The sequence below is a fragment of the Carassius gibelio genome, chromosome A16, assembly GCF_023724105.1.
Source record: "Carassius gibelio isolate Cgi1373 ecotype wild population from Czech Republic chromosome A16, carGib1.2-hapl.c, whole genome shotgun sequence".
Lineage (NCBI taxonomy): Eukaryota > Metazoa > Chordata > Actinopteri > Cypriniformes > Cyprinidae > Carassius > Carassius gibelio.
Window position 1 is genome coordinate 5811047 of NC_068386.1, and position 27720 is coordinate 5838766.

General features: G+C 35.9%; 3 protein-coding genes across 10 annotated transcripts; 2 read left to right on the top strand and 1 right to left on the bottom strand.

The window, feature by feature from the left end:
- Nucleotides 1–1714: 1714 nt before the first annotated feature.
- Nucleotides 1715–17578, bottom strand: LOC128030410 (retroviral integration site protein Fli-1 homolog). 7 transcript variants are annotated; one of them, XM_052618016.1, is made up of 11 exons: nucleotides 17160–17191; nucleotides 16910–17023; nucleotides 8234–8439; nucleotides 7352–7521; nucleotides 5503–5706; nucleotides 5224–5295; nucleotides 4068–4136; nucleotides 3898–3960; nucleotides 3766–3813; nucleotides 2773–2856; nucleotides 1715–2638 (listed from the first exon to the last, which is right to left on the bottom strand). In XM_052618016.1, exons 2-11 carry the CDS (start codon nucleotides 16955–16957, stop codon nucleotides 2115–2117), a joined length of 1488 nt encoding a protein of 495 aa, XP_052473976.1. In that variant the 5' UTR covers nucleotides 16958–17023; nucleotides 17160–17191; the 3' UTR covers nucleotides 1715–2114. The 7 variants fall into 7 exon arrangements, with proteins under 7 accessions (XP_052473976.1, XP_052473977.1, XP_052473979.1 ...); XM_052618017.1 differs by lacking the exons at nucleotides 16910–17023; nucleotides 17160–17191 and adding an exon at nucleotides 17411–17578; XM_052618019.1 differs by lacking the exon at nucleotides 16910–17023 and having other exon boundaries at nucleotides 17160–17322.
- Nucleotides 17579–19744: 2166 nt separating this feature from the next.
- LOC128030418 (protein C-ets-2-like) lies at nucleotides 19745–22783 on the top strand. Of its 2 annotated transcripts, none has more exons than XM_052618034.1 (8): nucleotides 19745–19913; nucleotides 20152–20235; nucleotides 20922–20999; nucleotides 21105–21194; nucleotides 21294–21491; nucleotides 21565–21804; nucleotides 21916–22034; nucleotides 22193–22783. In XM_052618034.1, the coding sequence occupies exons 2-8, from the start codon at nucleotides 20154–20156 to the stop codon at nucleotides 22463–22465; spliced, it is 1080 nt and encodes a 359-aa protein (XP_052473994.1). In that variant the 5' UTR covers nucleotides 19745–19913; nucleotides 20152–20153; the 3' UTR covers nucleotides 22466–22783. The 2 variants fall into 2 exon arrangements, with proteins under 2 accessions (XP_052473994.1, XP_052473993.1); XM_052618033.1 differs by having other exon boundaries at nucleotides 19752–19913; nucleotides 20889–20999.
- A 248-nt stretch (nucleotides 22784–23031) lies between these two features.
- On the top strand, nucleotides 23032–26475 carry LOC128030415 (caspase a). Its single transcript, XM_052618030.1, has 7 exons — nucleotides 23032–23383; nucleotides 24720–24880; nucleotides 25027–25203; nucleotides 25373–25613; nucleotides 25751–25867; nucleotides 26090–26199; nucleotides 26316–26475. The coding sequence occupies exons 1-7, from the start codon at nucleotides 23113–23115 to the stop codon at nucleotides 26421–26423; spliced, it is 1185 nt and encodes a 394-aa protein (XP_052473990.1). The 5' UTR covers nucleotides 23032–23112; the 3' UTR covers nucleotides 26424–26475.
- The last annotated feature ends 1245 nt before the right edge of the window (nucleotides 26476–27720 follow it).

A 27720-nucleotide genomic window follows, 5' to 3' on the forward strand; every position in this document is an offset into this window, starting at 1 on the left:
GAGTAAATTTGAGGAGCATTAAAGCCATTGTGTGCGAAAAAATGAGTAACAGATTTTGGTAACCTGTTGAGATTCGGCAGCCTTTCTGTATGTAAGTGTTCACATCAGAGTGAATATGGGTACCATTAAAAGTCAATAGCAAACATATCATTTTATTAGTGTATTTAACAACCAGAATGGTAAAACTCAAACAGAAAAAAATATTGATATAAAATAATGGTAGATAACCAATAGCCTATAACTTGGTAAGATAAAAACCTTATTTAAAAAAAAAATCAAAAAGATGCCGCCTTGCACGAACTTGCTTTCATTGTTTCATGTCTGTATTCCCATGTTGTTAACTCGATAATAAACATTAACGTGACGTAAAATCTATTTTGAGACCTGCTCGAAAGAACCTTCATTGCAGAAAGGGAAATCAAGATCACTCAATTAGCAGATGACACTGCTCTTTTCTTTTAGAGATGCCTCTTGGGTCCCTGTTACAATCAGCACTGTTGAAAAATGTTCTAAAGTTCTAGTCCTTGTTTAAATTGGTCTAAATCTTACTGTCTAAATTATGTAATATTCGTAAGCAGGTCCTTCTCGCCTGGGCTCTGTTATACAAGCAACTTTTCCCCTCATAAAGTGTTTATCTGTTAACAACAGTGATATTCTGTATAAAAACCAATCTTTTTTACCAGTGTAAATCAGTAGTTTAATAAGATGGCAACTGTTTAATTTTTAATATTAAATTATACCCCAAAATAATTTGCTGTTGTTTTTGATGCCATACCATCTGGAGGTATTAGGACTAAAAACCTCGCTTTACTTGTTATTGAGAAGATTGATAAAGCTTTTTCTTTACTTTGGGGAAATTGTTTTGTTAATTTTGCTAATTAAAAAAAACTTGCATTTACAGAAACACTTAATCTTATTTTGTTAACAAAATGTTATATACATAAAATCTTGTGTCTACTTTTTTGTCTGTCTTCTGACCTGTCTGCTGAGAAATGTCAAGTGATTTTAGGACAGTGTAGGACATGTTGTTGGTACATAGATCTTTTCATAGCACTGCATTGAGGGCAAATGCAATAATGCATGTTAAGATGTCAGGAAAGTCTTGCCACATCATGGAGGTTTTGTAAGTGACTTGTTTTATATACTTATAATATAGAATCTGAGCTTAATGTTTTTATGAATGCATTAACCGTGTCCAGTAAGGTCATCCCCAGTGAGCCATGGATCATGAAGTCTGATTTGGAAATTGTCAAGGAAGAGCAGCAACTCTGAAGCAATGAGTTAATGACCACACCCACAGCTGAGATTGGACTACGTCATTTTTGTACCAGACCCAGCTGTGTGGAGGAGGAAGTAGACAAATTTGTGGAGCCACGCAGAATAGTTGAGAAGGTATTTGGATTGGACTAAACTGAAACTAAAGACATTCTGATTTAGAGTTTTCAAAGATCAGTTGCACTTGATTTGTCAATAAATATGTGAGACACACTTTTGAAATGGCCATATTGTTCTTTACTTTTAACTTTTTATAGTGTAATCTTTTTGATAACCTAACACTAAAATATGGTCTGTAAAACAGTTGTGAGATTAATGTTGTTCGTTTCTTCAAAAATGCAGAGCACAAGCATTTGAAAGGGCTATTCTTTGTAATAAGTAGATTGTTGGTAATATATGTTAAAAATAAATATATGAATAAATTCACAGATGCATTAAGTGAGCTACATGTTTTATTGATTTGATATATAATGTTACACTTAGGGGAGTGACGTTATTTGATTAAAAAAAAGACTGTACAAATCACTTGCGTAAAAAAGCATATTACATTTTAAAACAGAGATGAATATGCATGCTTTTAGGGTACGTGAGTGCAGTCTTATATAAAACATGCAAAACATATTTACAAATTAGCCCTGTAGACGTACAGCTTTGTTTCGATATGCATATATATACTGTACAATAAAAATTAAATGTCACAAGATGGAGAACTTGATGTTTGGAATTGCTACAAAGGTTTTGCATTGGATAAGGACTCCCGAAAAGTTAGTTTTTTATTTTATTTTATTTTTTTATCCTTTGTTCTTCTACGAAAGCCAGGGCTTTACAATTAAACTGTTTTAGTAATAAGAGTTCAAATGCGAGTGAGTGCTGGGATGTCGTGGCATGGGGGAGCTGGGATACACCACTCCTGTTGCGGAGTTCCAGTAGGTGGTAGGAGGCCCGAAGAAATTCCCAGTGGAAACAGGCATAGGGGTTGAATGAGTGCCCATGAAGTTCATTTTTGGCTGGTGGCTGTGGTAGCTTTGCACATACGGCACTTCGTTCTGAAATTTGAGCACGCCCCCTTCTGGAGGATGGTTTTGGTGGGCTTGGGAGATACCCTGGAAATCAAATTTGTATGCATAGCGCTTGCCGTGCACCTTGGTCATAATGTTCTTGTCATAGTAGTAGCGGAGAGCCCGGCTGAGCTTGTCATAGTTCATGTTAGGCTTGCTCTTTCGCTCACCCCAGCGCTTGGCCACCTCGTCTGGGTCGGTCATCTTGAATTCTCCGTTAGTGCCCTCCCAGGTGATGATGGTGGCATTATTGCTGTCGGAGAGCAGCTCCAACAAGAACTGCCACAGCTGGATCTGACCAGAGCCTGTGTGAAGATAAAGAGTGTCAGATCTTTAGCAGAGGATGGAAGGGCTTTAAGGGCAGGCTGTGTTCTCCAAATGTGACCTTTTTAATGTATGTTGTACACAGAAACAGAATGTGGGTCGGTCAGACACCTACCCACAGTCCTGTCAGTGCTGGTGACGGGCTGGTTGTTAGAATTGTGTTTGGTCGGTCGGATCTTGGTGTGGAATGGTTTCGTTTCTGTGTGAAGAAGGTCGAGCAGACATCATACTAATAGTCATACGAATCATGATGTGCTTGGTTTGTCAGATTTCTTTCACAGGCCTTCAAATCTTAAAAAAAAATTAATTAACTAAACTAAAGTTTGGGGTCAGTAAGATTGTTCTGCTGGTATTAAAAAGCTTCTTTTGCTCACCAAGGTTGCATGTGTTTGATCAAATATACGGTAAAAACGGTAACATGATGAAATATTACATAATACATTTTTAAAAGTAATTGTATTCCTGTAATGACAAAGCTGAATTTTCAGCAACCATTTCTCCAGTCTTCAGTGTCACATGGTCCTACAGAAATGGATGATGTGGAGCTCATTATTATTATTATTATTACTTTTTGGTGCTTATGGTTGTATATATATCGTGGAAACCATGATACATTTGTTTTCAGGATTCTTCAAATAGAAAGCTCAAACAGCAATAGATTTTCTTTTTTCAAAAGTTACCGTCGCTTTTGATTTTGCTGAATAATTTCTTAATAAAAAGTACAAATAAAAAAACTTAATGACCCCAGACTTTTTAATTATAGTGTGTGTGTGTGTGTATGTATATATATATATATATATATATATATATATATATATATTTAAATTATAAAAAAAAGTGTAATAATAAAATTATAAAAAAATTTATTTTGTTTTAGGCATGTTTAATTTGTCCAGATTATATTCACAACAGGGATTCAGTTATTCAGGTATCATATAACTGATATAACGTAACAAATATATGGTCTAATCTAATTTATTATTTAATTATAAAAGGGCATACATTTGTGTCCAGTCTGTGCATTCAAAGATTACATACTCTAAAAAAGGCCACATTTGATGTTAAATTGACAATGATGCATATGGTTGTCTGATTTGTTCATTCTTACCTGGATTTGCAAGACGGCTGCTGATGGGACCTAATGCTTGGTAAGGGTCTGCAAAGATGGAAATATACAATACTGATTAGATAATGAGAGGTGGAGTTTAACAAAAAAGATGATTGAATTAAACTTGACGACCTTGTGGAAGTCTTGGTGGAGGCTCTGTAATTCTGGTGTTGTGCTGATGTTCGATTGGAGAACCTGTGATTTTAAAAATGTGAGGTTTTTTTTTCTTTCTTTGTAATATAGTTATGGCAAACAACTCCATATATATATATACAGTATAATTATGTGATGTTTCTGGTAACCTTTTGGGACAGCTGGTAAGGCGCTTGAGGACCAACTGTTCCTTCTGCCGATCTCCTCAAAGTTGTTTTCTGTGCCGAGGTAAAGTCAGATAGGAGCAGTTAACAAAAGGGAGATTTTACCGGAAAGAATGACTGTAAAGAGTAAGGAGAAGGGCAGCCGCAGAAGGAAGGAAGCCCTGCATTAAAGATCCCTAAGGAGAAATGAAGGAGCAGAACAAAGCCAGCAGCAAAACGGTAAGAAGGCCTGAAGATGGCACACAGTTCCTCCGAGGGATTGTCCTTTTGTTCTGACTGATTCTCTTTTCTGTAGAATAGTCAATTGTGTCCTAACTTAAACTCTACAACCCTTACTTCCTGTCCTGATGCAGCTGTTTCCTGTCTGAAAGTGCAACGATTCAAAAACCTTTCAATGCTTGGGGCAAAATTCATTGAAGAAACAAACTGCATCCTCATAGCATCTCTCGATCTTAACCAATGGCATTATATCAGTAGAGTCACATGCATAAATCTTAACCACCTACATGAAAATAAAGATTATTGATGTGTTTTACAAGAAAATACTACTTTCTACTTCAGAATGTCTAGTGTGTTACTTGCAGTTACATTTCAGAGTGAATGTAGTCTATATTGTTTAGTTCAAATTAAACAAATAAACTACCAATTTGCAGCTTTTTTAATTTTTTAGCTTTAGTAAGGGTAGATTAGGAATGAACAGTTCACCCAAAAAATTAAATTCTGTCAGTTACTAACCCTCAGTTGTTGCAAACCTATATGAATTTCTTTCTTTAAAATAACTTCTTTTAATGCTGCTGGTAGCCATTGACTTCCACAGTATCTTTTTCCTATCTATAGAATGGAAGTTAATGGCTGTTTGGTTACCAGCATTCTTTAAAATATCTTGTTTTTGGGAGAACTATCCCTTTAAGAATTTTAGTAAAGCTAAAATAACCATTTGACTTGTCAAAGGGCAGAAACCACGAGCTGATGCAATACGTGTTCAGTAAATAGTTGCATTGGTTAAAATTTACAGTTAGAATATTACAAGGCACACAACTGCTTATAGTTCACTAGACTAACTTAAGGATCATTACAGTTACAAGAAACACACACACACACATATATTCCTCCAAAAATATGGTGTAGAAGTCTGACTTACCAGCTTTAACCTGTAGTCTAGGCTGTTGTTGTGTATTGGTAGGGGTTGCTGGGTAGGAAAAAGTGGGGCTACCTGATTAAACGATAGTAAAGAAAACAAGCCCTGTTAATCTTATTGCATATATAGATAAAAAAAAAAAAAAAACTTGTCCACAATGTAGGCTACTAAAAATGCATTTAGAAATAGAATTGATTAAAGCGTTTTTTCCTGATGTTTTCTTGACCAAATTAACAATTAGTAATGGATTATTCATATGGAATTACGGGCAAAGTTCCTTACTCTCCCGGAGGTAGTTTAGATGGGAGAGCAGGATGTCTGTATTGTATGCAGAAGTGAGACGCATTATGTCCTCTTTGGTCATTTTGCAGAGCGCTTTTCCATCCATGGCATGGAAGAGGGACACGTCCACATCAGATAGGCCATATTCCTTCACTGCCCACTCTACCCACTGCCGCACGTGGTCTTGTGTCCACACTTCTGGGTCTAAAACAGGACAGAAGCAATAAGAAAATGAGGAACAAGTGCTTCAGCCGTGACAGGACTTATCAGAGTTCAAACACGAGGTAAAAAAAGTCAGTGCACCCTCTCTTACTGCTCTTACTTTCACTTGCTGATACTTTTTGTACTTCAGTAAGGGCTTTGTACTGTTATAAGCCAAGGGGTCATGGTTTTACTGGTTATAATGTTTGGTTTTACAATCTTATACATCTTTCTCCATCCATTGAGAGACATTAAAAATGAGCTAATCTGATAAAGAATATTATGATAACAAAGAAATATATACAAAGAAGGGCTTTTTATATATAAGCTGTCATATCTATATATAAAGATAGATAGATATAGATAGATGTGACAACTCATATAATAAAATATACATATTTTTTATTTATGTTTTTATTTTAAATGTTCTTTATTTTATCTTTTATTACATGTTTCATTCATTGTCTTTTTTTTATTTTAAATATATATAATATAACGTTTTTATAACAAATTAAATACAAATTAAATCATATGAATGGGAATACTAACGGATCTCTTTCTCGAGATATTACAGCTCTCCTGTTATGAGCCATCTTATTTGTCCTTGAAATGTGACATCATATCCGAGAATTATGAGCACTGTAATTGTTTGGTGTGGGTGACTCATGCGGAGGTATCCCATACAGTCACTGTCGCACAATACATGGAGCGACTCCACCGTTCTGCCCTGTTAATAATGTTACGACGACCTTCAAAACGCCTCACTGAAGATAAGTCAACATCCTAATTGGTTTGCGAGTGAAGAGTGATTATCTCTGTTGGAATCTGTGCAATCATCTGTAGTTTAGTCTGCTAGGTTACTGGGATCTACCAGAAGGAAGTGCATCAGTGTTTTTTTTTTTTCTTTCTTTTACAATGCCTGTATTGCAAACTAGCCTTTTTCCCACAAAACGCAAGTTTCTAAGTGACGCAAGAGCCTGTGGCCACTGCATAATTACCACATACCTTTGTTTATACATCTCTTTACATCCTCTAGTTTTAGAAACTGGTCAACTGCTACTACTAAATCTGTCCAGTGCTAAAATGCTTCTCTTTTTACAAAACAACATTACGGTCAACAGGTTATTTTAGTATTATCCATACTCTTATGTATTTATATATATTTTGATTTGGCTTTTATTTTAACATTTTTAGTTTGTGTTTTTATTTAATTTATTTAATTTCTCATTTTAATTGGAAGTTTTGAGTAATTTTTTATGCATTATACCGTTTTAAAGTTTGCATTAAATAAAAAATGTATCAGAAATGGTTTACATAAAACACACGCTTAAGAAACATTTCAATAGTATTAATATTAAAAATAGTTGTGCTGCTTATTTTTTGTGGGAACCGTGATACATTTTTCAAGATTCTTTGATAAACAGAAACAAAAGAAAGGAGTTTATAATATAATTTCTGTGTTACTTTTACTGATCAAAGTAATTCATCTGTGCTGAATAAAATGAGAGATTTCTGTTGTAGCGTATGTCTTGTTTCAAAAATAAAAAGGCTTGTCAATGCATTTTCATGTGAAGTTAATACAGAAAATGTACAATCAAACACTACTGTTGTGTCCTGACCACATTTCCAGTGAAGCTACAGATCTCACCCGCTGGTACAATGACCCTCTTCTCCTCTGTGGCACTGTTTGGTGGGGTGGCACTCTGCGGGCTGCTCCGTGGCTCTGGGTAAGAGGCCTGGTAGGCCAGCGGTCCCCCATCACTGTTACTCATATGCCGGGTCCTTTTAGTCACACTGCAGTCCACTGGGGACTCACGGCTGTGGCACGGATGAGACAAAATAAGAAATGGAGGGGTCAAATGTTTTTATTCTAAATACTTACAATTATTATTATCTTAAAGGAACATGTTTCTGCAAAGAAAAACGAATGTCTCCGGAAAATGCATGGTGTGTGGCAGGTTTGATCGTGATACTGAATGGCACTGGTTTCGTACAATGTAATGCAAAATGGTGAGTATAAATATAAAGTCTGAATGAGATATGTATGACTTTTACAATATTTGTGTTGTATGGCTTGTATGGTGCTTTTCTTGGTGCTTGGTCACTGCTATCATTATGTGGAAAAGAGCAGCTTGGACATTGTTAAACTTTCTTCTTTTGTGTTCCACAGAAAAAAGAAAGGCCATATGCATTTGGAATTACATTAAGGTGAGTAAATGATGCCAGATTGTTATTTTATTTTTATTTTTTGCATTGATTGATGGATTGATTGATTGAGGGAAAGAGTCATTCGCGCTTTCAAATATATTTTTGGTTCTACAAAATGTTAAATTATTACTTAATGTAAAAATGTATGTAAAAATGTGTTCTTAATGTATTTTATAATCTTAGAGCCTTTTTACAGTATAAAGAACCTTTTGTGCATTGAAAGGTTTCTTTGTGGAACCATAAATACCAGTAAAGAACTTTTATTTTTAAGGGTGTATAAATGGAGTCTTGGATCTTCTGACATCAGTGTTTGTTGCCCTACCTAGTTCCGTTGATGTGTTCTGCTCTCTTGGCAGGGTTCTGTGCGGCTGATCCGGTCCAGTCTGGCTCAGTGGGTTCTACGCTCTCTTCAGAACCCTGTCTGAACACTGGAGGCGAGGTGATCTCTCCCTTCATGTGCATGGCCTGGGGACCACTGAAGGGCGACTCGAATATGGACTGGTTTTCACTCACCACCGATAGAGCTTCCTGTGAAGTACACAACACCCACTGGTTATCTAAACAACAAAAAAACTCTTAAATTCCTTGACCTAGGTGAACAACAAATCATAGAATAAGAACAGAAATAACACTTAATCATTGAGTCAGTGATTCCACAACACGGATGTTACAGGTTTCCACTGCTATCGCTACGCTGTGACTTCCTAATCAGTAACTAATGTCATAAGAATTGATTTTGGAAGGGGGAAAAAAACTACACTCTTAAAAATAAAGGATCTTTATTTGCACCTGTTGTTCCATGAAAAATCTTTAACATTCATGGGCTATTTTGGTTCTTTATATAGATTTTTTAAATGTTCTTCACACTAACAAAAGTAGTTATTTTAAGAACAGTTCACTAAAAGATTCTTTGCGAAACCAAAACTGGTTCTTCTGTGGCATTGCTGTGAAACCCCCTTCTGAAACCTTTATCTTTAAGAGTTTAAAGTTAATATATATGACCTTTAATTCAGACTTTTGACTAAAAAAATACTAGCAGCAAAACCTATACTAGTACTAGTAACATCATGATACTAGCACTAAAATGATTTAATCGCTATCTTAATGTTCCGCTACAGGGGATATTAATTTTGAAACTGAAAAATAACAGTTTATCGGAATAGTTTAGGGCGTTTTTTTCAACTTCCAGGTAGATATGACTTGGCACAAGAGTCAAATTAGAAATTGAGACATCATTGTGCCTTTTCTTCCGGTGTTTAACGTTGGTAGTCTGCTCTCGAACACTCTGGTCTAGGTGTGTCCGTTTCTAACTTCAAAAAGACGTTTTAAACATTCAAATGTATGTAAGTGTATGTGCATGAATAAATGTTTGTGTTATAGCTGAATTAGGGAGCTTGTTTAGAGGGCTTTAGTATTGTCTTTAAAGCTGAAATACGTCAGCACTGAGCTTTTTAGGTGGCTCACAGGAAATCTGGCCCCCATGTGCAGTGAAACCTTTTGGCATGGAGCATGAGATAGGAAACAGAGGAGTGGTAGAAATGTGGGTCATATAAAGCTGAAAAACAAAGTTGTTCTGAATGCTGTGAGGTCAAGGGTCGCCAAACAGGAAGGATGCAGCATTGTAGGGTGCATTCACCTGACCTGAAGTATTGCAAATTTGTTACGAGAATCTGTTATGGTGTTCAGTTTAAGTGACTGGCATCCTTTACTCATAAAGTAGCTTTTTGATTAGATCAAATTGTTCCAAGGATTTTTATATTAAGCATTAGAGATGTTCCGATACCCTTTTTCTCTTCCCGATACCGATTCCGATACCTGGGCTCAGGGTATCGGCCGATACCGAGTACTGATCCGATACCTGGGTGTGTATCTGTATATACAGCTGTATATACTACTAGCCCTGTGTAAATTGCTAGAATTTTTTTATGGTGTGCTTCAGACAGATCCCTCAATAAAACATGAACAAATACATGGTGAACTACTGTATTTATTACAGTATTTTTATTATCTAACATTAATTTGACAGTATTATTTATTTTCTTATGCAAAAAAGAACTTCAAATGCAGCCAAAAATCTAACACCGCAAACTAAAAAAGGTATTTAAGTTTTACAATATAACTGTATAAAAAAACTGCAACAAATAAGTCTAGGAATATAAAAAAAGATCTATTAATCAGATAATCTCTAACAAGTAAAAAACAAGTAAAAAACAAGCAACCATCTAGGCATAATTATTATTATTATAGAGATGTATTATTATTACTGTAGGCTACAACAGTAGCTTTATATATTGTCAATTTACTCATGTAAACCAAACATTTATTTTAATGGGCTGCCATGAAGATCTTTGAGTGTCTGTGTTTATGATATGACAGTATTCTCAAATGAAACGGTAAATTCTCATGAAGTGACGGTTTATGCGTTCGTGTCCTCATGACACACAGCAGAGACTACAAAACAGCGAGCTCTCGCGCATCTGTGCCAGTCACCCACAGAGATGTAGATTTTGCGGGAGTAATATTTAAATAGTATTTTGCAGTTTAATATTCACAGACACTAGTATATATTCGGCTACTGTCTGGAGCCCTGCGTTTTGACTTACACGGAAGCGACTGAACGCAGTTGCCGGTACTGAATATACTCGAGAGTCTGTAACTACCGGTACTACAGAGACATACTGCTAACCACTGATCTATAATATAGTAGCGGCTTCACTGTCTTTTGGCAGTTTAGAATGTGATAAGTGATCCAGTCATATATAGATAAGGGCTGCTAACGCGTTTTCATTTCTTCTTCGCTGCTCTAAACAGGGGTTGCTTGTGGCAACACAGCACAACTTCCTGTGTTTTCAATGCATTTTGAGCAGCGAAGAAGAACCGTGCAGCGGTTAGGCAAAGCTTGCGGTCATAACTAGGTCTTTTTTAAGAAAATGGTATCGGATCGGTATATGGGTTCATGTACTCGCCGATGCCGATGCCAGAATTTGTTGTGGTATCGGAGATATTTCCGATACTAGTATCGGAATCGGAACAACTCTATTAAGCATATTTCAGGTCAAGATAACCAGGGTAGAATGTTCTCTTATGGACCTAACAAACATCAAGTGCATTGGGTGTTGATGTCAATTCAGAACTAAATTGAGAATCCCGTAATTCGAACTGAAGAGGCAAAATGGGAAACTGAATGTATAGAATTGCCATGAATTGAATTTCAGTGGAATTCATGTGATGTAATTGCTAACTAAAAAAGCAGAGTCAATACAAACTTTGAATGTTGGGCTGACTATGCTTTGTTTGAGAGCTTGAAAGTTTCGAAAGCTTTGAAGGTTTATAGAGCTTGTGGATAGATGGATGAATGGATAAACTTGATGTGGCAGTGTGATTTAGTGAAACAGGTGAAAAATCTTGGTCAATATTACTGGTTTCTCTAAATATATCTTACATTTTTGCCAGTTATAATCCACTATGAAAATAGCACTAGCTATCACATACATGATGTGCTCCAACTGAATAATAAAGGCTATGAAAAGTCTTGCTATAGTAGAGAAGTGAAAGCAAGCTCAAAACAAGGCCAAGCTGAAAACTCGAGCTGTTTTCACCGCCTAGTCTGTGTGCATTTGCAAGCGTCGGTCTCGTGTATACATATAAAACAACAAAGAGCAGAACCACAGCTTTAATTTATGGCACAGGTGATGATGATGTACACTTTGCTGCTCTGTGTAGGAGAGATGACATGCACTAAGATTGCATTGCATTGTCCAACACCATTTGAAAACTTGTTAACTTGGATCAGTATACAAAAAGCTAACCGCCTGGAGCAAATGTGTTGGTTGCATAAGTTAGAGCCAACTTAACTACTGCTAGTGAAATGGCTGGTATTTTATTTGCAGTTAAAATTACTCTGCACCTATGCACCTTTTAAACCACAACCACACACACATAGTACTGCTCTCTCTCCTCCAAAGTGATGAACATAAACATACTTTACCCTGGCCACCAATGCCACAACTGACTTCCTGTTCAATGAGTTTCATATCGGTCTGTGTTACTGAGAAACCAAATGCAATATTTTCGCAAACATAAACTGTACTTGTAAGTGTCAGAGTCAAGGTCAGTAAGATTAATGTGCATCTCACTTTAAAAAAAACAACACAGTGAGATGCACATAAACACAGTCATGGTATTGTTGTGCCATCATTGGCACCACTGGGTGCCTGTGACATGCATGCAGTGTTTTCAAGTCAATTGCAACAGGCCTTGATGTGGTCTTGTGAAAGAAATTCTCATTTTGACACAACAGAACTTGTGGTAGAGCAACACTGCACAGAAACAAGCTCCGTGCTTTTAGGTTTTGGAGGTTTTGCATAAAAAAATTATCACAAAGTTGATCACCCTCAAAGGGCGGAGCTCACTGCAAACTAATTATGTGATAATCTAACAGATTTACTAGATTACCACTAGTAAATCCAGAAATTAGACTTGTTTTTTTAAAGGTGTAAAGGTTTGAATTTGAAGCATGCTAGTAAAGGAAGCATTGGTGAGCACTTCGGTCACTTTGGTATGAAATTAAGTTATGAAATGTCCTTTTGCTTATTATCATAATGGGACATTTGGGGACGCATAAAGTCTTATGTGTATATTTCTTTCTCTGTCACAAGACTGTTGGCATTATCATATTCTAGTTGGCTTGTTTCTGTGAAGTCTAATTTGTTGATCTGTTGGAATTCAGACATGCAAAAAATGTCTCTGGTCACACTGTTTGACCTTATGTGTGGTTACAATACTGTTACTGCACAAATAGTTTGTACTATGCTTGACAGTTATCTCATTTATTATGATTTATTCTCATAATTTTAAATATAATTATTATTTTGCAGTTCTTTAACATGTAGCATTATTATGCATAAATATAAACACATTAATTAAACACATTAAAAACACATTATATATAAAATAACTCATTAAGGTATATGTGACCCTGGACCACAGCTTAAGTTGCTAAGATATATTTGTATCAATAGCCAAAAATACATTGTATGGGTCAAATTATAGATTTTCCTTTTTATCCCCAAAATCATTAGGATATTAAGAAAATATCATGTTCCATGAAGATATTTTGTACATTTCCTACTGTAAATATATCAAAACTTATTTTTTGATAAGTAAAATGCATTGCTAAGAACTCCATTTGGACAACTTTAAAGGTGATTTTCTCAAAATTTTGATTTTTTTTTACCCTCAGAATCCAAATTTTCAAATAGTTGTATATCAACCAAATATTGTCAGATCCTAACAAACCATACATCAATCTAAAGCTTTTTTTATTCAACTTTCAGGTTATGTACAAATCAAAATTTCGAAAAATTGACTCTTATTAAGACCCTGGTTTTGTGGTCCAAGACAGGGTTATAAATGTTATAATTGTACATTTAATTGTACAAAATTATCAAAATAACTTGCAGAAAGATATTTTAAATATCAATAAATAGATATGGAAACAATGTATGTTTTGATTATTATATATTTTTATTATTTTAATGCCTTTTTAATGCAGTGTGTAATGTAGCTGTATGTGAATGTAAACGATCTGCAAAGTTGAAAAGCTGAAAGTGCATGAAAAATAAAGTTATCGTCTCCCAAAATAAAGAATCGACAACTGAAAAGGTTGCTACATAGCTCTATGCTCTACATTGATCGGACGCGAATAAATTGACCCCGCCCATAAAGAGTAATTCTACTGATGACTGCTTCTCTAATTGAGGAGTTCAAAATCGTTGTCCAAATACTCACACTTTCGGTCTTGGGCACTTGAGAGCGCGTGCGCGCGACAGGAAGAAAGTGTGCAAGACTGTGTCCAGTCTATCCAGAGCAGTAGCTATTCAAGGCTTTGTGTATGCCATCATGCATCATGTTGTGGAAATAAATCGCGAAACTTTTTGCCAAGATCGCGCGGGAGGCCACGGAAACATTTCCAATGTAAGTTAAATATGAATAACAATTAGATATTATGTATAATTTGGTATTAAAACAAACCACAACATTTTATTGATGCATAGATTAGTATATTAATTTGTAAAACATTTTAAACTGCTTTTTATCACTGAATTAGAAGCACCTCAAATTAAAATTATCATGTTATAAGGACTACTGAACAGACATTTAGAAGTTGATTTTAAAATGCAAAGTATTTAAAATTTAAATAAAGCTATGTAAACACTTGCACTTTTACAATACTATAAGTGTGTCCCATCAGGTAGGCTAATGAAAAGTTTGACACGCGTGTTCTTCATCCTCACTTGAACTCTTGGGCCAAATACAGGAAATACGTCATAGAAGTAGTCAAGTGGTCAAGTGCAAAGACTGCAAGTGTGGGTACCGTATTTGGACAAGGCAGGTGGGATTCACAAAAGGCTTGCTGTTGAAAGATGGATTAGTATCTTGTTTATTTGGACCAGCTGTTCCACTGAATCACGGATGTTTATATTTTCTATAGAGCGTTTTAAAATATTGAAATAGGCCTATCATTTCTGACACCTGTACGCCGTAGACCATTCACAACACAGACTAGGCCGTCTGACCAATCAGAGCAGAGCAGGCTCACGGAAAGGAGGGGTTTAAAGAGAATAAATCAACGAAAAAATTTGGTGACATTAAATGCATCTTTTTAGATCCTATAAATCCTATTGTAGGAGACTCCCACAAAATTTTAGGATCCGTAAAAATTGCCTAATATGGGCACTTTAATGTTAAATAGGAAAAATAAATAATTCATAAAAGTGGACACACTACTATTGTCGAAATGACTACTAGGAGAAAACAAGAAATAATAATTTAGAACATTAATAATGTACTACAAAATAATGTTAGTTTGTTCTAAACCACCATTTTTATATGTTCTGTTTGTTTCCTCCTTTAATGTTATTTTTCTCATGTAAAACAGACAGTATGCAAATCAACGAAGTTCAAGTAATGAATGAAGTGTATAAAATATTTTTACATTTGGGGGTTTCTTTTCTTTCTTTCTTTTTTCTTTCGTATATTTTATTTGATTTTACTGAGATAATCAAGAAAATAATGAAAAATGCGCCAACCAACCCCATTTCATTCTAAGAAACAAAATACATCTTTGATACTTAACCGAGGAAATAATAGTTTTATTTTTTCATTTGATCGTTTAATTACTACTATTGCTAATTTGTTCGTTATCCCAATGTGAGAATTTGTTAATTTAGTAAAAAAATACATTAGTAATAATAATAATAATAAAGTTTATATAAATTAATTGAATCAATATTATAATTTTAAATAAATAGTAGGCTAATAACCCCTAATGCGAATTACTATATGATTATATTTATAGTTAGGTTTCTAACGCCATATAATAGGCTAGTAATGTTAATTTCTAAAGCTCTATTAGGCGCTGTTACTCTCATGAATCATGTTAGAGCTAGAACTTTCACAGTTATGATGTTAGTCAGTTTGCGAGAGTGAAAGAAAGCAGAAGTTGTCGTTAAGGCATGCTGATTTTGCAAAGAGACACGCAGCTGCGCTCTGAGCTGCAAAAACACTTTGTGGTTTCACAGGTTTTAATCAGCTACATCCTGCAAGTGGAGACGGGGTGCTTTTCTGAGGAGAACCTGCATGAACTGGACGCCACAGCGCGTGGAGACGCAGCACGTTCGAATTCGTTTCAGATGATTGTCCGGCTAATTTAATTGAAATGTAGAACAATGCATTGGCATCGCACATCTATCGAATCAGTTTTGTTTTGTCAGTCTTTGTTGCCCTTTTTTCGAAGAGAGACTGCGGAAGTGTGTGCGGAAAGTCTGAGGTTTGAGACAGGAAGCCTGCTCAGCTCTGATAACGACACCTGACAAGCGCCCAGCACTTTGCTATAAATTATTCCTTAAAGAACTAAATCAGGCATGGAATAACTGCAAACACGAAACGCCGGACTGCTCTAGTTTGCAAAGGGGATGTGCAGAGATCATTGCGTAAAAGGACAAGATGAATCAACACTTTTTTTTTTTTTGCAGAATTAACAATTAAAACAACTCCGATGCGTCACATTCAAGTTTCTCGCTAAATAAAGAAAAAAATAACAAAGTGAGAAATTAGAATATTTGTGATAGGCCTATGTTATTTTTACACGTAAAAGCGCCTTTTCACACTTGTTTGAAGTTCATGCCAATTTAAAAAGAATACAGCTGCTATATATATATATATATATATATATATATATATATATATATATATATATTCTTATATGATATATATGATATATATTCTTATATATATATATATATATATATATATATATATATATATATATATATATATATATATATATATATTCTTATATGATATATATGATATATTATATATATTCTTATATATATATATATATATATATATATATATATATATATATATATATATATATATATAAGGAATCTAAATCATACACGCATAATAATAATAAGACAACACAGTAGCCGACTGAAGACAGTATTTAAATATAATCTAAATTAATTTCAGTACACTGGGATTAGCCTCATTTTATGATTAGGCTAGTCCCTTTTTTTGTTTGGTTTGTTTTGTTTCATTTTGCTTTTTAATGAATGTACAGTTTAATCTCTAAATTAATCCAGGTTCTAGAATAATAACTAAATAACCTAACACTCGCTTTGTTCATCTTCAACATAATAATCAAAATAATCAACATTGTGTAGCTTTACTGGGAAGTTTTTTAGCACGAATAAAACACTTAATGTATTAATTATATTAACTGTTTCTTGCCACCATTTTCTGCCATAACATGTTACCATCCAAATAAATCTAAAGTAGTAATTCAGCCTATGCCGTTTATCACAGTCAACACACAGTCATATATTAGTTCTTGCAAAGTGTCATGTCAAATTTAACGAGTCGAAGGTATGCAAAATAAAAAATAGCAGACGCATTTCGTTTTGTGAGTTTTAAAGTCTCCACAGTATACCTTGTTGTTGGCGCCAGAAAGCCACCTGCCTCGAGAGCGCCCCGCCATAATTGTGCCATACGTCAAATTCGGTATATTGTTTTCCAGTTTGCATTTGCTTGAGTTTTCGGCATTCTTATGATGGTAAGTAAAAAAACAGGTTAGCTACATGTACTTAAGTGCCTTGGATAGTTCATTAAATATGCCATGTTGCATCCTAGAACCTAACTGTTAAAAAGAAAAACAAATGGAAAAACAAATTTGTGCATACCCTCTCTCGCGCGCTGTGGACACCATTTCGTTTTTTATCTGAGTCTAAATGTTGTAGCGGTTTCTTGTGTTATTAAAGAGCCGACATTCAACCACGAACGGGAAGGAAGAGGAAATTTTGTACAAGAAGGAAAGAGTGGGGACCTGCATCACCGCCTTGCCTCTCTCACCAGTAGTCGCGCTAACCGTGTGGGTGTTGCGCACTCGCTACTCATTTTCAGAACAAGACAATAAACCAGATCAAACGCCTACCTTAATAGTACAGTCCATTGCAGATTTCGGTGGAGTTCATGAAGAAAATACTTTGGTAAACTTAAACTATGTAAACCCGGGTACTAAAGGCACTGACTTGTGTGCACAGGCGCATTCAGTCATCGGCGCAAACCATACTATTTTCGCTTAGACCATAACCGGATGGCAACGGTTTTTTTCTTTTTGTGCTCTCCTTTCTAAAATTGGGAAGTGAAGTCACACAAAAGCATCTAGCTCTGTTCCTTATTGGTGAACTCATATTGCACTAACTCCTTAGAATATTTGATAAACCAAAACCTCCTGTTCAAGATCCACTGATTATAATAAGGTTTTGCAATCTTTTTTTTTTCGAATCTGACCTTTTTCCATTTAAGAACAGTATAGAACCTTTTTACTTTTCATTTTTATTTGAGGATTAAAAAAAATCTATTAAACGAAGATCTACAACCTTGATTTGTATATGTGAACATTTTACCCAACTTTATTTTTAGTCATTTATCGTAGGCTATTGCACTTTTATGGTGGTCATATAGGCTATATATATATTATAGCCTATATATATACTTTTTTTCCTTTTTCATTGCTTGAATGATTAGCATTTAAGATTAAGAATATAGCAGGCATTATGCTTATATATAGACTTCGTTTTATGTTTTTACGTTGATTTTAAATAGATACACATTTGACCTTTTCTTCAAACATATCAAATATAAAAAAAAAAAATGCAGGAAATCGCGCCTTTCGTTAGAATTTTCAAACCACAAACTAGTGATATGTACCACCGTATCAGTCTCATAAATCAACAGCTGCTTAAAACGCTTTAAAACTCTCGGAACTGAAGCGAATCCGTTGCTTTAAGCACATATAGATGTCCCATAGAAATGAAAGCAGATGAATAATAGATTGTCTAGACCGTACACATTACTTATTCTATTAGTTTAATAATTAAACTTAAGTATTCTATAAAAGTATCTTAGTAACATGGAGATGTTATTGTATCTAAATGTTTTAATAGCTTACTAAAAAAGTAAGAATACAAAAAGTATATATTTTTAACATCTCTTCATGTTGAATTCATGTGGAGGTGTCATGGGAATTCGACACTGATTGTATCCTCTTCAGTGAGCGACTCCTTCAATCACGACTCGAGCCTTGCACGATTTGGAAACTTACTTTTCCAGATGTATTTTTCTGCGCGCCGGAGGAAAATGGCTGGAGGTGTTTGTTTATACAAGACCCTTGGGTTGGTCTTATCTGTCCAAAGCACTCACGCCGTGATTTCAGGCCTCCTCGACTCGGAATTTTACAAGCCATTGTTCTCTTGAATGGCTTTTAAAGATACGAACGCCTCATTAAAATCTAAGTTGCTGGTTCTGATTGATCTTGTTTCTGACTTCCAGCTAGAACATTTCTCCTCTCGTCACTTTACAATGTTTTCAGATCGGTAAGTGACATGGACCCCAACAAATTAGCCTCAATTGTTATTGGTTCAGCTAGGCCTAAGTCAGTTGTCATTTATTAATGCAAAACATTAGATCACATATTTCAGACAAAAATCTAATGAATATAGTTCAGATGTATAATTCACATTCCTAAATATTTCGTTTCTAAGTTCTGGTAAGTTAACAAACAACACGAAAACGTTGCTGTTATATTTATTTTCTATACATTTCATCATTATAATCATGTTAGTAATAGTTATTGCCTATGAAACACTTATTTTAAAGCAATTTTTAGTAATACAGATCTCATTCAAGTTTGAGAGTTTTGGACATACGTTTCAGTGTTATTTCCAGAGTTTCTCTTCACCAAGAAGCTGAATGAACAACATATATCCTATTCAGAGCACTAAAAATAAAGGCTCCACATCAGAGTTTTCACAGTGATGTCATATAACCCCCATAAAAAAATAATAATAATAAAAATAAAAAATCAGTGAACATTTTTTCAACATGAAGATGCTTTTGCGCAATGGAAAGGTTCGATGGATAATAAACGTTCATGGTACCATAGATTCGAATATTATTTATTTTTAACAGTACACAGTAGGCCCAATTGAATGGACTGTCATTTACAGTTTGAGAAAACGTGACAGTTTCATAGACCTACTATTTACCTATTAGCCTATTATAACGAGATTATCTAAGACTTGTATTCAGAACATTTAGGTCAAACGGTCTTGTTTTCTTGGGGAAAATGGGAAGGGACATGTCTGTCAAATGTATCCAGTGATGTTTTTTCTACTCCCCATGGGCAACTTTTCTGTGAATGAAAGGGTAACAAATCTGTGGTCGTGACTCCTGCCTGACGTCACCAGGAGTAAAAGGAGGGAGCCGCAGTCACGACGCATTCCTTCACGAGACGCGCGGGCACGCCCCATCGCGCACGGCCTCTTTATAACGGTCCTGAGTCCAGCAGCAACAGACAACAGAAGAGCAACCCAGCGCTTGAAGCTGTAGGAAATCTTTGATATCTGGAAAAAGAACTCTGTGGGAACTTTAAGGTAAGGTTTTCTGTTCAGTTAAGTTTCAATATGTCATTTGTGACCTGAGATTTTTCAGTGTTTGAATCACTGGCTGCCACTGAAAATGTTTTACACACACTGATAGCTATTTTTATTAAATTATACTCAAGGGTGTGAGAATTAAAGTGTTTTTAATTTCATATTTAGACTGAAAAAAAACAGAAAACTAACCCAATGAAGAGAATTTTCTATTAATCACTGTTTTCTTCTTCTTCAGATATGGAAATGTATCAAGCTGGATTTTACACAGAAGACTTCCGAACTCAGGAGGTTCCCGGTGGATTTGACTTCAGCTCATATGGTAATATCATATTTCAACATGATTTTCTCCCATCCAGTGTTTAAATACGAATCTCTGCATTTTAAAACGTTCAGTTATCTCTCTCAGTATATAAATAACATCAAAGCTCATTTTTGCAATTATCACATTCATACATTTGCCCTCAAGGGACAAATCTGTCCGATTTTGTGGGATTGAGTATTTCTCCAGCTTGGTTTCCTGAATGTCTGTGCAAAACATTTCCGTTGTCCTTGGGCTGCTAAGCCAGCATTGCAACACCCCTGTCAAACCCCTAAAAATCAGACCTTGACATCTTGTTTGCGTGCACTAATTCAAAGCTCATCAGGAAAAGGGGATGTCAGGCTGTGCATGCTCTGAGATTTAGGAATGTCCAAACCAGAAAATAAGGGGTGGTCAGGTTAAAGATACACCCGTTTTTTTCTGCTCTCTGCCTCTCTTCCTAATCCTTTCCTCCAGACTTCCTCCTCAAACAGATTTAGCACCCCCTCTCCTTCATCACTCTGTCACGGACCCTTTACTAGTGTTTCCTTTCAGCACAGTCCAGACTAGGTGTAGAAAACTTTATGGGAGGTCACATCCATTGATCCATTGTTAATCCTACACCATTTCTTCTGACTCTCACTCATTTTACACCTTTGATAATGTACCTCCAGACTGCAGTGATGAAGACCTGTCCTTTTTATTAGACAGCAAAGGACCTGTCCAACAGCAGTATCCAGAAACATACTCAGAGCCCCAGAAGGAAACTTTGCACAGTTCTAAAGGTAACCATCTCATAATGTACATATTCCAATGCATTATATTAAATCACAATGTACTTTAAAAGTAATTTAATGATGACAAACATTTTGTGTGTTTTGAATGAATAGGTCATACTCTTGCAGTCAACTCCACTGACTCTGGACTCTTTAATCTGGACTCCTTCCCTGAGTTTAACAGTTGGGCATCCTATACTAATAGTAAGTATCAAATGATACCACTATTTGTTTTTCTTCTTAAGATTAAAAAAAAATCCTTTTTTAAGTGACATGGCCTCATGTTGTGCCATTTTTCCAAAGTTCCAGAAGGAATGGTAGCAGACAGGCAGCAGGTTGCCTTTCAGGAATCAAATCAAACCTACCAGAACCTCGTCCCCCTGTGTACTCCAGCACAGATCACTCCATTCAGCCCAGGGATGGACACCAGCAGCCATTACCAACCTGGCAAAGGTCCAAATCACAGAGCTGCATCCGGTACTGTCAATCTGGACCAGCTGGGTAAGCATCTGAGAGATGCATGGGCTTATTATGACTTATCATTGAAATATTAACACGTGTATTTCTTGTACAGGTGATACTGAGAGAACATATGCCTTGTATGAGGCAGAGCAGCACAGCAGGCCTTCATACTGGTCCAACTATCCCTCACCCAGTTACTGCTCTTCCATGCTTGGACAGCAAGCATCCTCTTCATCTCCTCCAGCTACTAAATCCACTGAGCAGTGCTGTCCCCGTGTGGCCAAAAGGCGTAACGCACCATCTCAAAGATCAGACAGAGAGGGGGAAATGACACCCATGTCCGCCTATCCAGGTCAGACATTGTCATGGGAGCTTCTAAAAGATTATTATTTTTCGTAACAGACAGTGAGAATCATTTGTTCTTGTCGAGATACGTGAATAGATATTGTATGTTGTCCATCAGGATCGGGACCCATCCAGCTTTGGCAGTTTCTGCTTGAACTTCTGCTGGATTCTGCTTGCCACACGTTCATTAGCTGGACTGGGGACGGCTGGGAGTTTAAAATGTCAGATCCTGCAGAGGTAAAGTTCATAGTGCAACCAAAACACAACAACACATACAGTCTCAAAATGCTGTAAGGAAAAGAGCACTTGCACATCTAGCATTTTCCACATTTTCGAAGTTGTTCTGAAGAGCTCTTACTGGTTGGTTTGTGATGCATCTTCCTTGTATCCTCCAGGTGGCAAAGCGGTGGGGTCAGTGTAAAAACAAGCCTAAAATGAACTACGAGAAGCTAAGTCGTGGTCTGCGCTACTACTACCACAAAAACATCATTCACAAAACGGCAGGAAAGCGTTACGTCTACCGATTTGTTTGTGACGTGCAAGGAATGCTTGGAAAGACAGCACACGAGGTCTTAGCCAGTCTAAACATCTCATCATCAAATGGTGCATCTCCACAGTCTGTAAGCACAACCAGATCGGAGGAAACCACAGAGTCTTGGGCGCATTAGAGGAGAGCATTTTCAAATGCGTGCAATGATGGGTAAAACATCAGAAGTCATGCCCTGGAAAAGACTGCTGTTCCATTCAAAGATATGTTCTTTAAACTGATTTGGACTTTTGACTTTTGAATGACATTTTCAACAACACATCTGAAACCAGCCATCAAATGCAGTTAGGTGCCTTTAGAAAACATTGTTAGCTACCTCTTGTGACATTGGAACACTAATCTTGTAAAATATTTTTTTTTTTCTTTAGTAAACTGATGACATCAGATTGTGCATTCTTGTAAATAAATTATATGTTACAGTAAACATCTTTTTACAAAATGCTGTTAACTCGGTTTCAAGTTTTTATATACACTGTTATTACAGACAGGTGAAATATTTTAAAGTTTGCCACCATCAGATCAAACAAAACTATATAGATGGTGAGATTCTTGCTAAAAGAGCGCAAGTCACCTACAGGTGGAGTGTGCATGATGTCTTGGTCACGACTTGTTCATTGGTCAATATAAAAAAAAAAGTGAAACAAACATGCAGGTGACAGACACTGAGATCAACGGGGGCGTATATGTACAAGCCTCCGTGAAAACCTTCAACAGTAAATCACACCTCATAAACAGCTACTGGGAGAGACACGAAATGTCTGAGCAATCATGGCGAAAAGTGTTAAGGCCCATCTGGAGGATACTTTTAATGATCTAGGGAAGGACGAGCTAAAGAATTTTAAAAGTAAACTCTGCGATCGGAAGAAAGATCACGGAATCCGAAGAGGCAGACTCGAAAAAGTGGCCGACGCTATAGATCTCGCTGATCTAATGGTGAACACCTTCACATCGACTGGTGCGGTTCCTGTAACAATCGAAATTTTAGAGATGATTGGCTGTAATGAACAAGCAGTGGAGCTCAAAGAGAACACAGAACAATGTAAGTAAACTACTATAAAATAATTCAAATAGGCTACGAATTAAATTCATTGCGTTTTAATTATTACAAATACAAGCGGTTCCATTTGAAAGAAAAATGATTGTAATGCAAATAAGACACATCATATTTATTTTTGACTTCAACTTAATTTTACTGTAAGTTTCCTTTCACTTTTGTGTAAACCGCCATTTGATTGCAAGGACACGCGATAAGTAACTTGTTATAATAGATACGAAATTAAATGCAGAAGAAGGAGGGCTGTTTGCAGCCAATGCTTTCAGCTTTCATCAAAACAAATACAAAACTATTCTTTATCAAGTTTTTAAAACATCCCAGATCTTATTTTGAGGAATCTTGAATGCAATACAACATGCCTGTTATTACATAAAACAAAAGCTATTAACAAAAGTGAGATAGCCTAACATGATTTATTCCTATTTAAAAGATACATTTAAACAAAACCCATTATGTAGGCTGTCTGTCATTTGAAATATTAGTCAGTGTTTGGTTGAGACGCCCAAACCAGAGTCCATGGGCAAAAATAAGAGGAAGAAGAACAAAACATGCCACCGCATTATTATTTGGATATAGCTAATGCAACATTTGCTTCCTGCCCTTCACAGTGAATGGTTTGGGCACCTCTGGTCTAACCACACATTATGTTACTTTCAAAGTCATTGGATTGTTGTTCTTTTAGCACTGCACAACTATATGTCATTACTTAGCCTATACAGTTAACTGCAAGACTATAGGCCTTTATAGACCAGTGTTTCCCAACACTAGAACACTAAAAATTAGACAAAGCTTAACAGGTTTGTCAGGTATGCCGTGGAAAATTATCATTACTTTTTATCTTTCCTTAAGCTCTATAGAGACAGAGCGGCTCAGAGAGGTTGATTTTGTACTTTTTTCTCGGCAAGCTCCATTAACTATCGGCAAGTGGTAAAATCAGCAATTAGATTAGTTTTGAATCCACCCAGACTTGAACATGTGGTTTATTCAGATTGATTCAAACCCGTTCAGGAAGCGTACAGTGGTCGTTGTATATTCCGCTTTAGATTCAGTACCTAGTACTTTATGGTGACAAGTAATACAGGAATCGCTGAGTATTTTAGTATGGTGTTCCTTACTAAGAATGCACACTGAAGAACTCTTAATCCAAATTAATGAAAATCATTCCATTCCGGTATTTTTTTTTTTTTTTTTTTTACTTCTGAACATATGGGACTTATAGTTTTGGTTTTCGGGTTTAAATGTCAAAACATAGGGGTGAGGAATATTGTATGTATTAAAATAGGATTACTGATAAGCTCATGACCTGTTTTCTGTTTTCTAGGTTTACCTGTGGCCCGGTCACGTGTGGATGCAGTAGACTCAAGAGCAGATCAGGGTCTGAAGTTCAAGTCTGCTCTGTCAGATGATTGGCACACACAATTGCAAGTTATTCCATGCAGCCAAGAATTTAAAAACGGAATTCTTAGAGAAAATGGACAGGAGGCAAGTATTCATCAAATCCATCAAACAAAGTTTTTGTTAATAATTCACATTAATAGTCTTTCTAGTGTGAATGACAGTTGCTCTATTTGCTATTGAATTGGTTGGGGTTTAATTATGCATTAACATTTCTTGGTTGTTTTTCCTAGATTTACGAAGTAAAAGACAAGTCTGTAAGAAAACGTCTTGCTCTGCTTATCAACAACATAGATTTTGAAGATAAGGCTATGACAAGAAGGGGGGCAGACAGGGATGAAGACAACATGGAATGGCTGTTAAAGGAGCTGGATTATCAAGTTGTCAAGTACAGAAATCTCTCTGCAAAGGTGTGCAAGTCTGGTCTTACGAGAGAAAAGCATTCAGATGATGCATACAGCATTTTATTGAAAACCTTTATCTTTTATTATTATGCATCTAAAATGTTTATCGTATATATTGTACTTATTATAAGTGTCTTGAATTTGTTTTTTCAATTTAGTTTATTTGAATTGGCAGGATATGGAGAAAGCAGTCAAGGAGTTTGCACAACGTCAAGAACATGCATATTCAGACAGCACCTTTGTGGTTATAATGTCCCACGGCATAAGGGATGCCATAGTGGGTGTCCGTTTTAATACAGTAACCAATCCCTCTGATACCTTCCTGATTGATAAAATCTACCGCTGTCTGAACACTGAGAATTGTCCAGGTCTGCGAGATAAACCAAAGGTTATTCTTATCCAAGCCTGCAGGGGAGGTACAAAAATGACTGGAAAAAATACAATTGTTCTTTTTGTTTTTTGGATTTGAGTTTATTACATCATTGTAATAACCACACATCTCATATGTGCTGTTGAAAAAGGCTTACACATTCCTATCCAAATATCTTTTCAGAGGAGCATGGAGGCATGTGGGCCAGTGACGGTGAGCCTGATGAGTCAAAGGCTATAGAGGGCGATGACTTTGTGCACAAGGAGAAAGACTTCATTTCTCTCATGTCCTGCACACCGGGTAAAAAATGCATTTGAACTTAATTTTCATTAGATGAAGATGTATTAAAAACTTTAATTGAAACGAATCATGACCAACCAAAAAAATCCTGCAAAGTCTACTTATTCATAAATAAATTTCACCAAAACTTATTTTGTAGCTCATTCAATTTAATTTCCATTATTGTTTGTAAAGTTTAAAAGCACCTAAATCCACTATTGAAATTTCTCTGTCTGTATACAGACACCAAATCTTACCGGCATGTTCAGAATGGAACATTTTATGTCCAAAACCTAGTGGATGTGTTAATGAAACATGCACATGAGGATCACATTGAGGAACTGTTCAGGAAGGTAAATCCTGCAAGAGCAATTGCTGTGAATTATTTTTCTTAAAAAAAAAGTATTTTTCATAACCTTCAGAACTTTGGTGTCTTGTCTACGATGGTCATTATATTCTCTTTTTACAGGTAATTAGACGCTTTGAAAGCACAGATTCAATGGGGCACTTCAGACAAATGGCGTGTAAAGACAGAGCGACGCTGCCAAAGTTGTTCTACCTTTTTCCCGGGCTCTGATTTACAAGTTGTACATGTTTTGACTCCTCATCTGTGAATTTTGAATCTCATGTGCCTTAGCGTAGCCTGAACCATATTGTATGTCTGAAAAAAGTTATTTAAAAAAAAAGTAAAGAGAAAAACAATTTTAAATGGAAAGAAAACCTGTTCTGATACATAAAAGTCCTGCCTCACATAAACATTGTTTTTTTGTGTGTGTTATACAAAACCATAAAGACATTCAAATAACACGTGTTTATTACAATACACTCTTTAAAAATGTGTGTATAATGTGTTGAGTGATGTGTCTCAATTTAAAATTCTAAATGTTTTATAAACAAATGTTAACATTGCTCTTCCTTTTTATAACAACTATAACTAGTCTTTGCGTTATAATGACACTAATGATAGCACATGTTGACTTCCGGAGGAAAACAACTTTATTAGATATTACAGTAACCAGTCAGTCTCCTTAGGAGGAGAACCTGAAGAACCTGTGGAGCAGGGGTGTCTAACACAATTCCCTCAAGGGCCGGATGACTGCAGAGTTTTGTCCCAACCCTGCTCCGAAACACATATCATGTCGTTTTCAAATAAGCCTGAAGAACAAAAAGAATGCATGCCACACCTCTGTTGATCAGTTTGCATTGGCTACCGATAGCTGCGGCCATAAAATTCAAGGCATTAATGTTTGGCTAGCTCTGCATCCCTTCACCTAAATTCACCCGCTAGAAGCTTGCGTTCTGCAAGTGAACGCCGCTTTATTGTGCCATCTCAAAAAGACACAAAATCACTTTCACAGACTTTTAAATTAAATGTTTCCTCCTGGTGGAATGACCTGGCCAACTCAATCCGAGCAGTCCTTGGTCATCTTGAAATCGGCTAAAAACACTTCCCTTCCATTTTTATTTGACCCTCTATCTCTGGCACTATTCTTAAAAACAAAACAAAAAAGCATTCACCTTTTAGACTTGCACTCTATTTATTTACTAAACAGCTTGTTTTAAAAAAATAAAATAAATTAAAACTATCTTATCTAATATAAATTTGTCCTACAGTTTGTAAGTGCTTTGGATAGAAGTGTCTGCTCTATGACTACATGTAAATTTAATTTTCATTGTTTCATTGAATCATCTTGGTGTTTTTGGATCATGAAAACTGTGAGAAGTGAGATGCAGCTACATTCTGTATTCCTGGAAAGTATCATGCCTTTGTCTGAGGTACAGTTTGGTTGAGTCAGGATGCTGGAGTGCTAAAGTGTGTGATATCCTTCTTTCTGCACTGAGAATTTCTATATTAGTGAGGTCACATAATAAGA

Coding starts and splice junctions, on each gene's coding strand:
- LOC128030418 (XM_052618033.1), top strand. CDS start 20,154: ATGGAAATGTATCAAGCTGGATTTTACACAGAAGACTTCCGAACTCAG. Junction 21,000..21,104: donor AACTTTGCACAGTTCTAAAG/GTAACCATCTCA, acceptor TTGAATGAATAG/GTCATACTCTTGCAGTCAAC. Junction 21,805..21,915: donor ACCCATGTCCGCCTATCCAG/GTCAGACATTGT, acceptor GTTGTCCATCAG/GATCGGGACCCATCCAGCTT.
- LOC128030415 (XM_052618030.1), top strand. CDS start 23,113: ATGGCGAAAAGTGTTAAGGCCCATCTGGAGGATACTTTTAATGATCTA. Junction 24,881..25,026: donor TTAGAGAAAATGGACAGGAG/GCAAGTATTCAT, acceptor TGTTTTTCCTAG/ATTTACGAAGTAAAAGACAA. Junction 25,204..25,372: donor ACAGAAATCTCTCTGCAAAG/GTGTGCAAGTCT, acceptor TTGAATTGGCAG/GATATGGAGAAAGCAGTCAA.
- LOC128030410 (XM_052618016.1), bottom strand. CDS start 16,957: ATGGCGGGGCGCTCTCGAGGCAGGTGGCTTTCTGGCGCCAACAACAAG. Junction 8,440..16,909: donor TTTCTGGCGCCAACAACAAG/GTATACTGTGGA, acceptor TGTACTTCACAG/GAAGCTCTATCGGTGGTGAG. Junction 3,961..4,067: donor CTTACCAGCTGTCCCAAAAG/GTTACCAGAAAC, acceptor TTAAAATCACAG/GTTCTCCAATCGAACATCAG.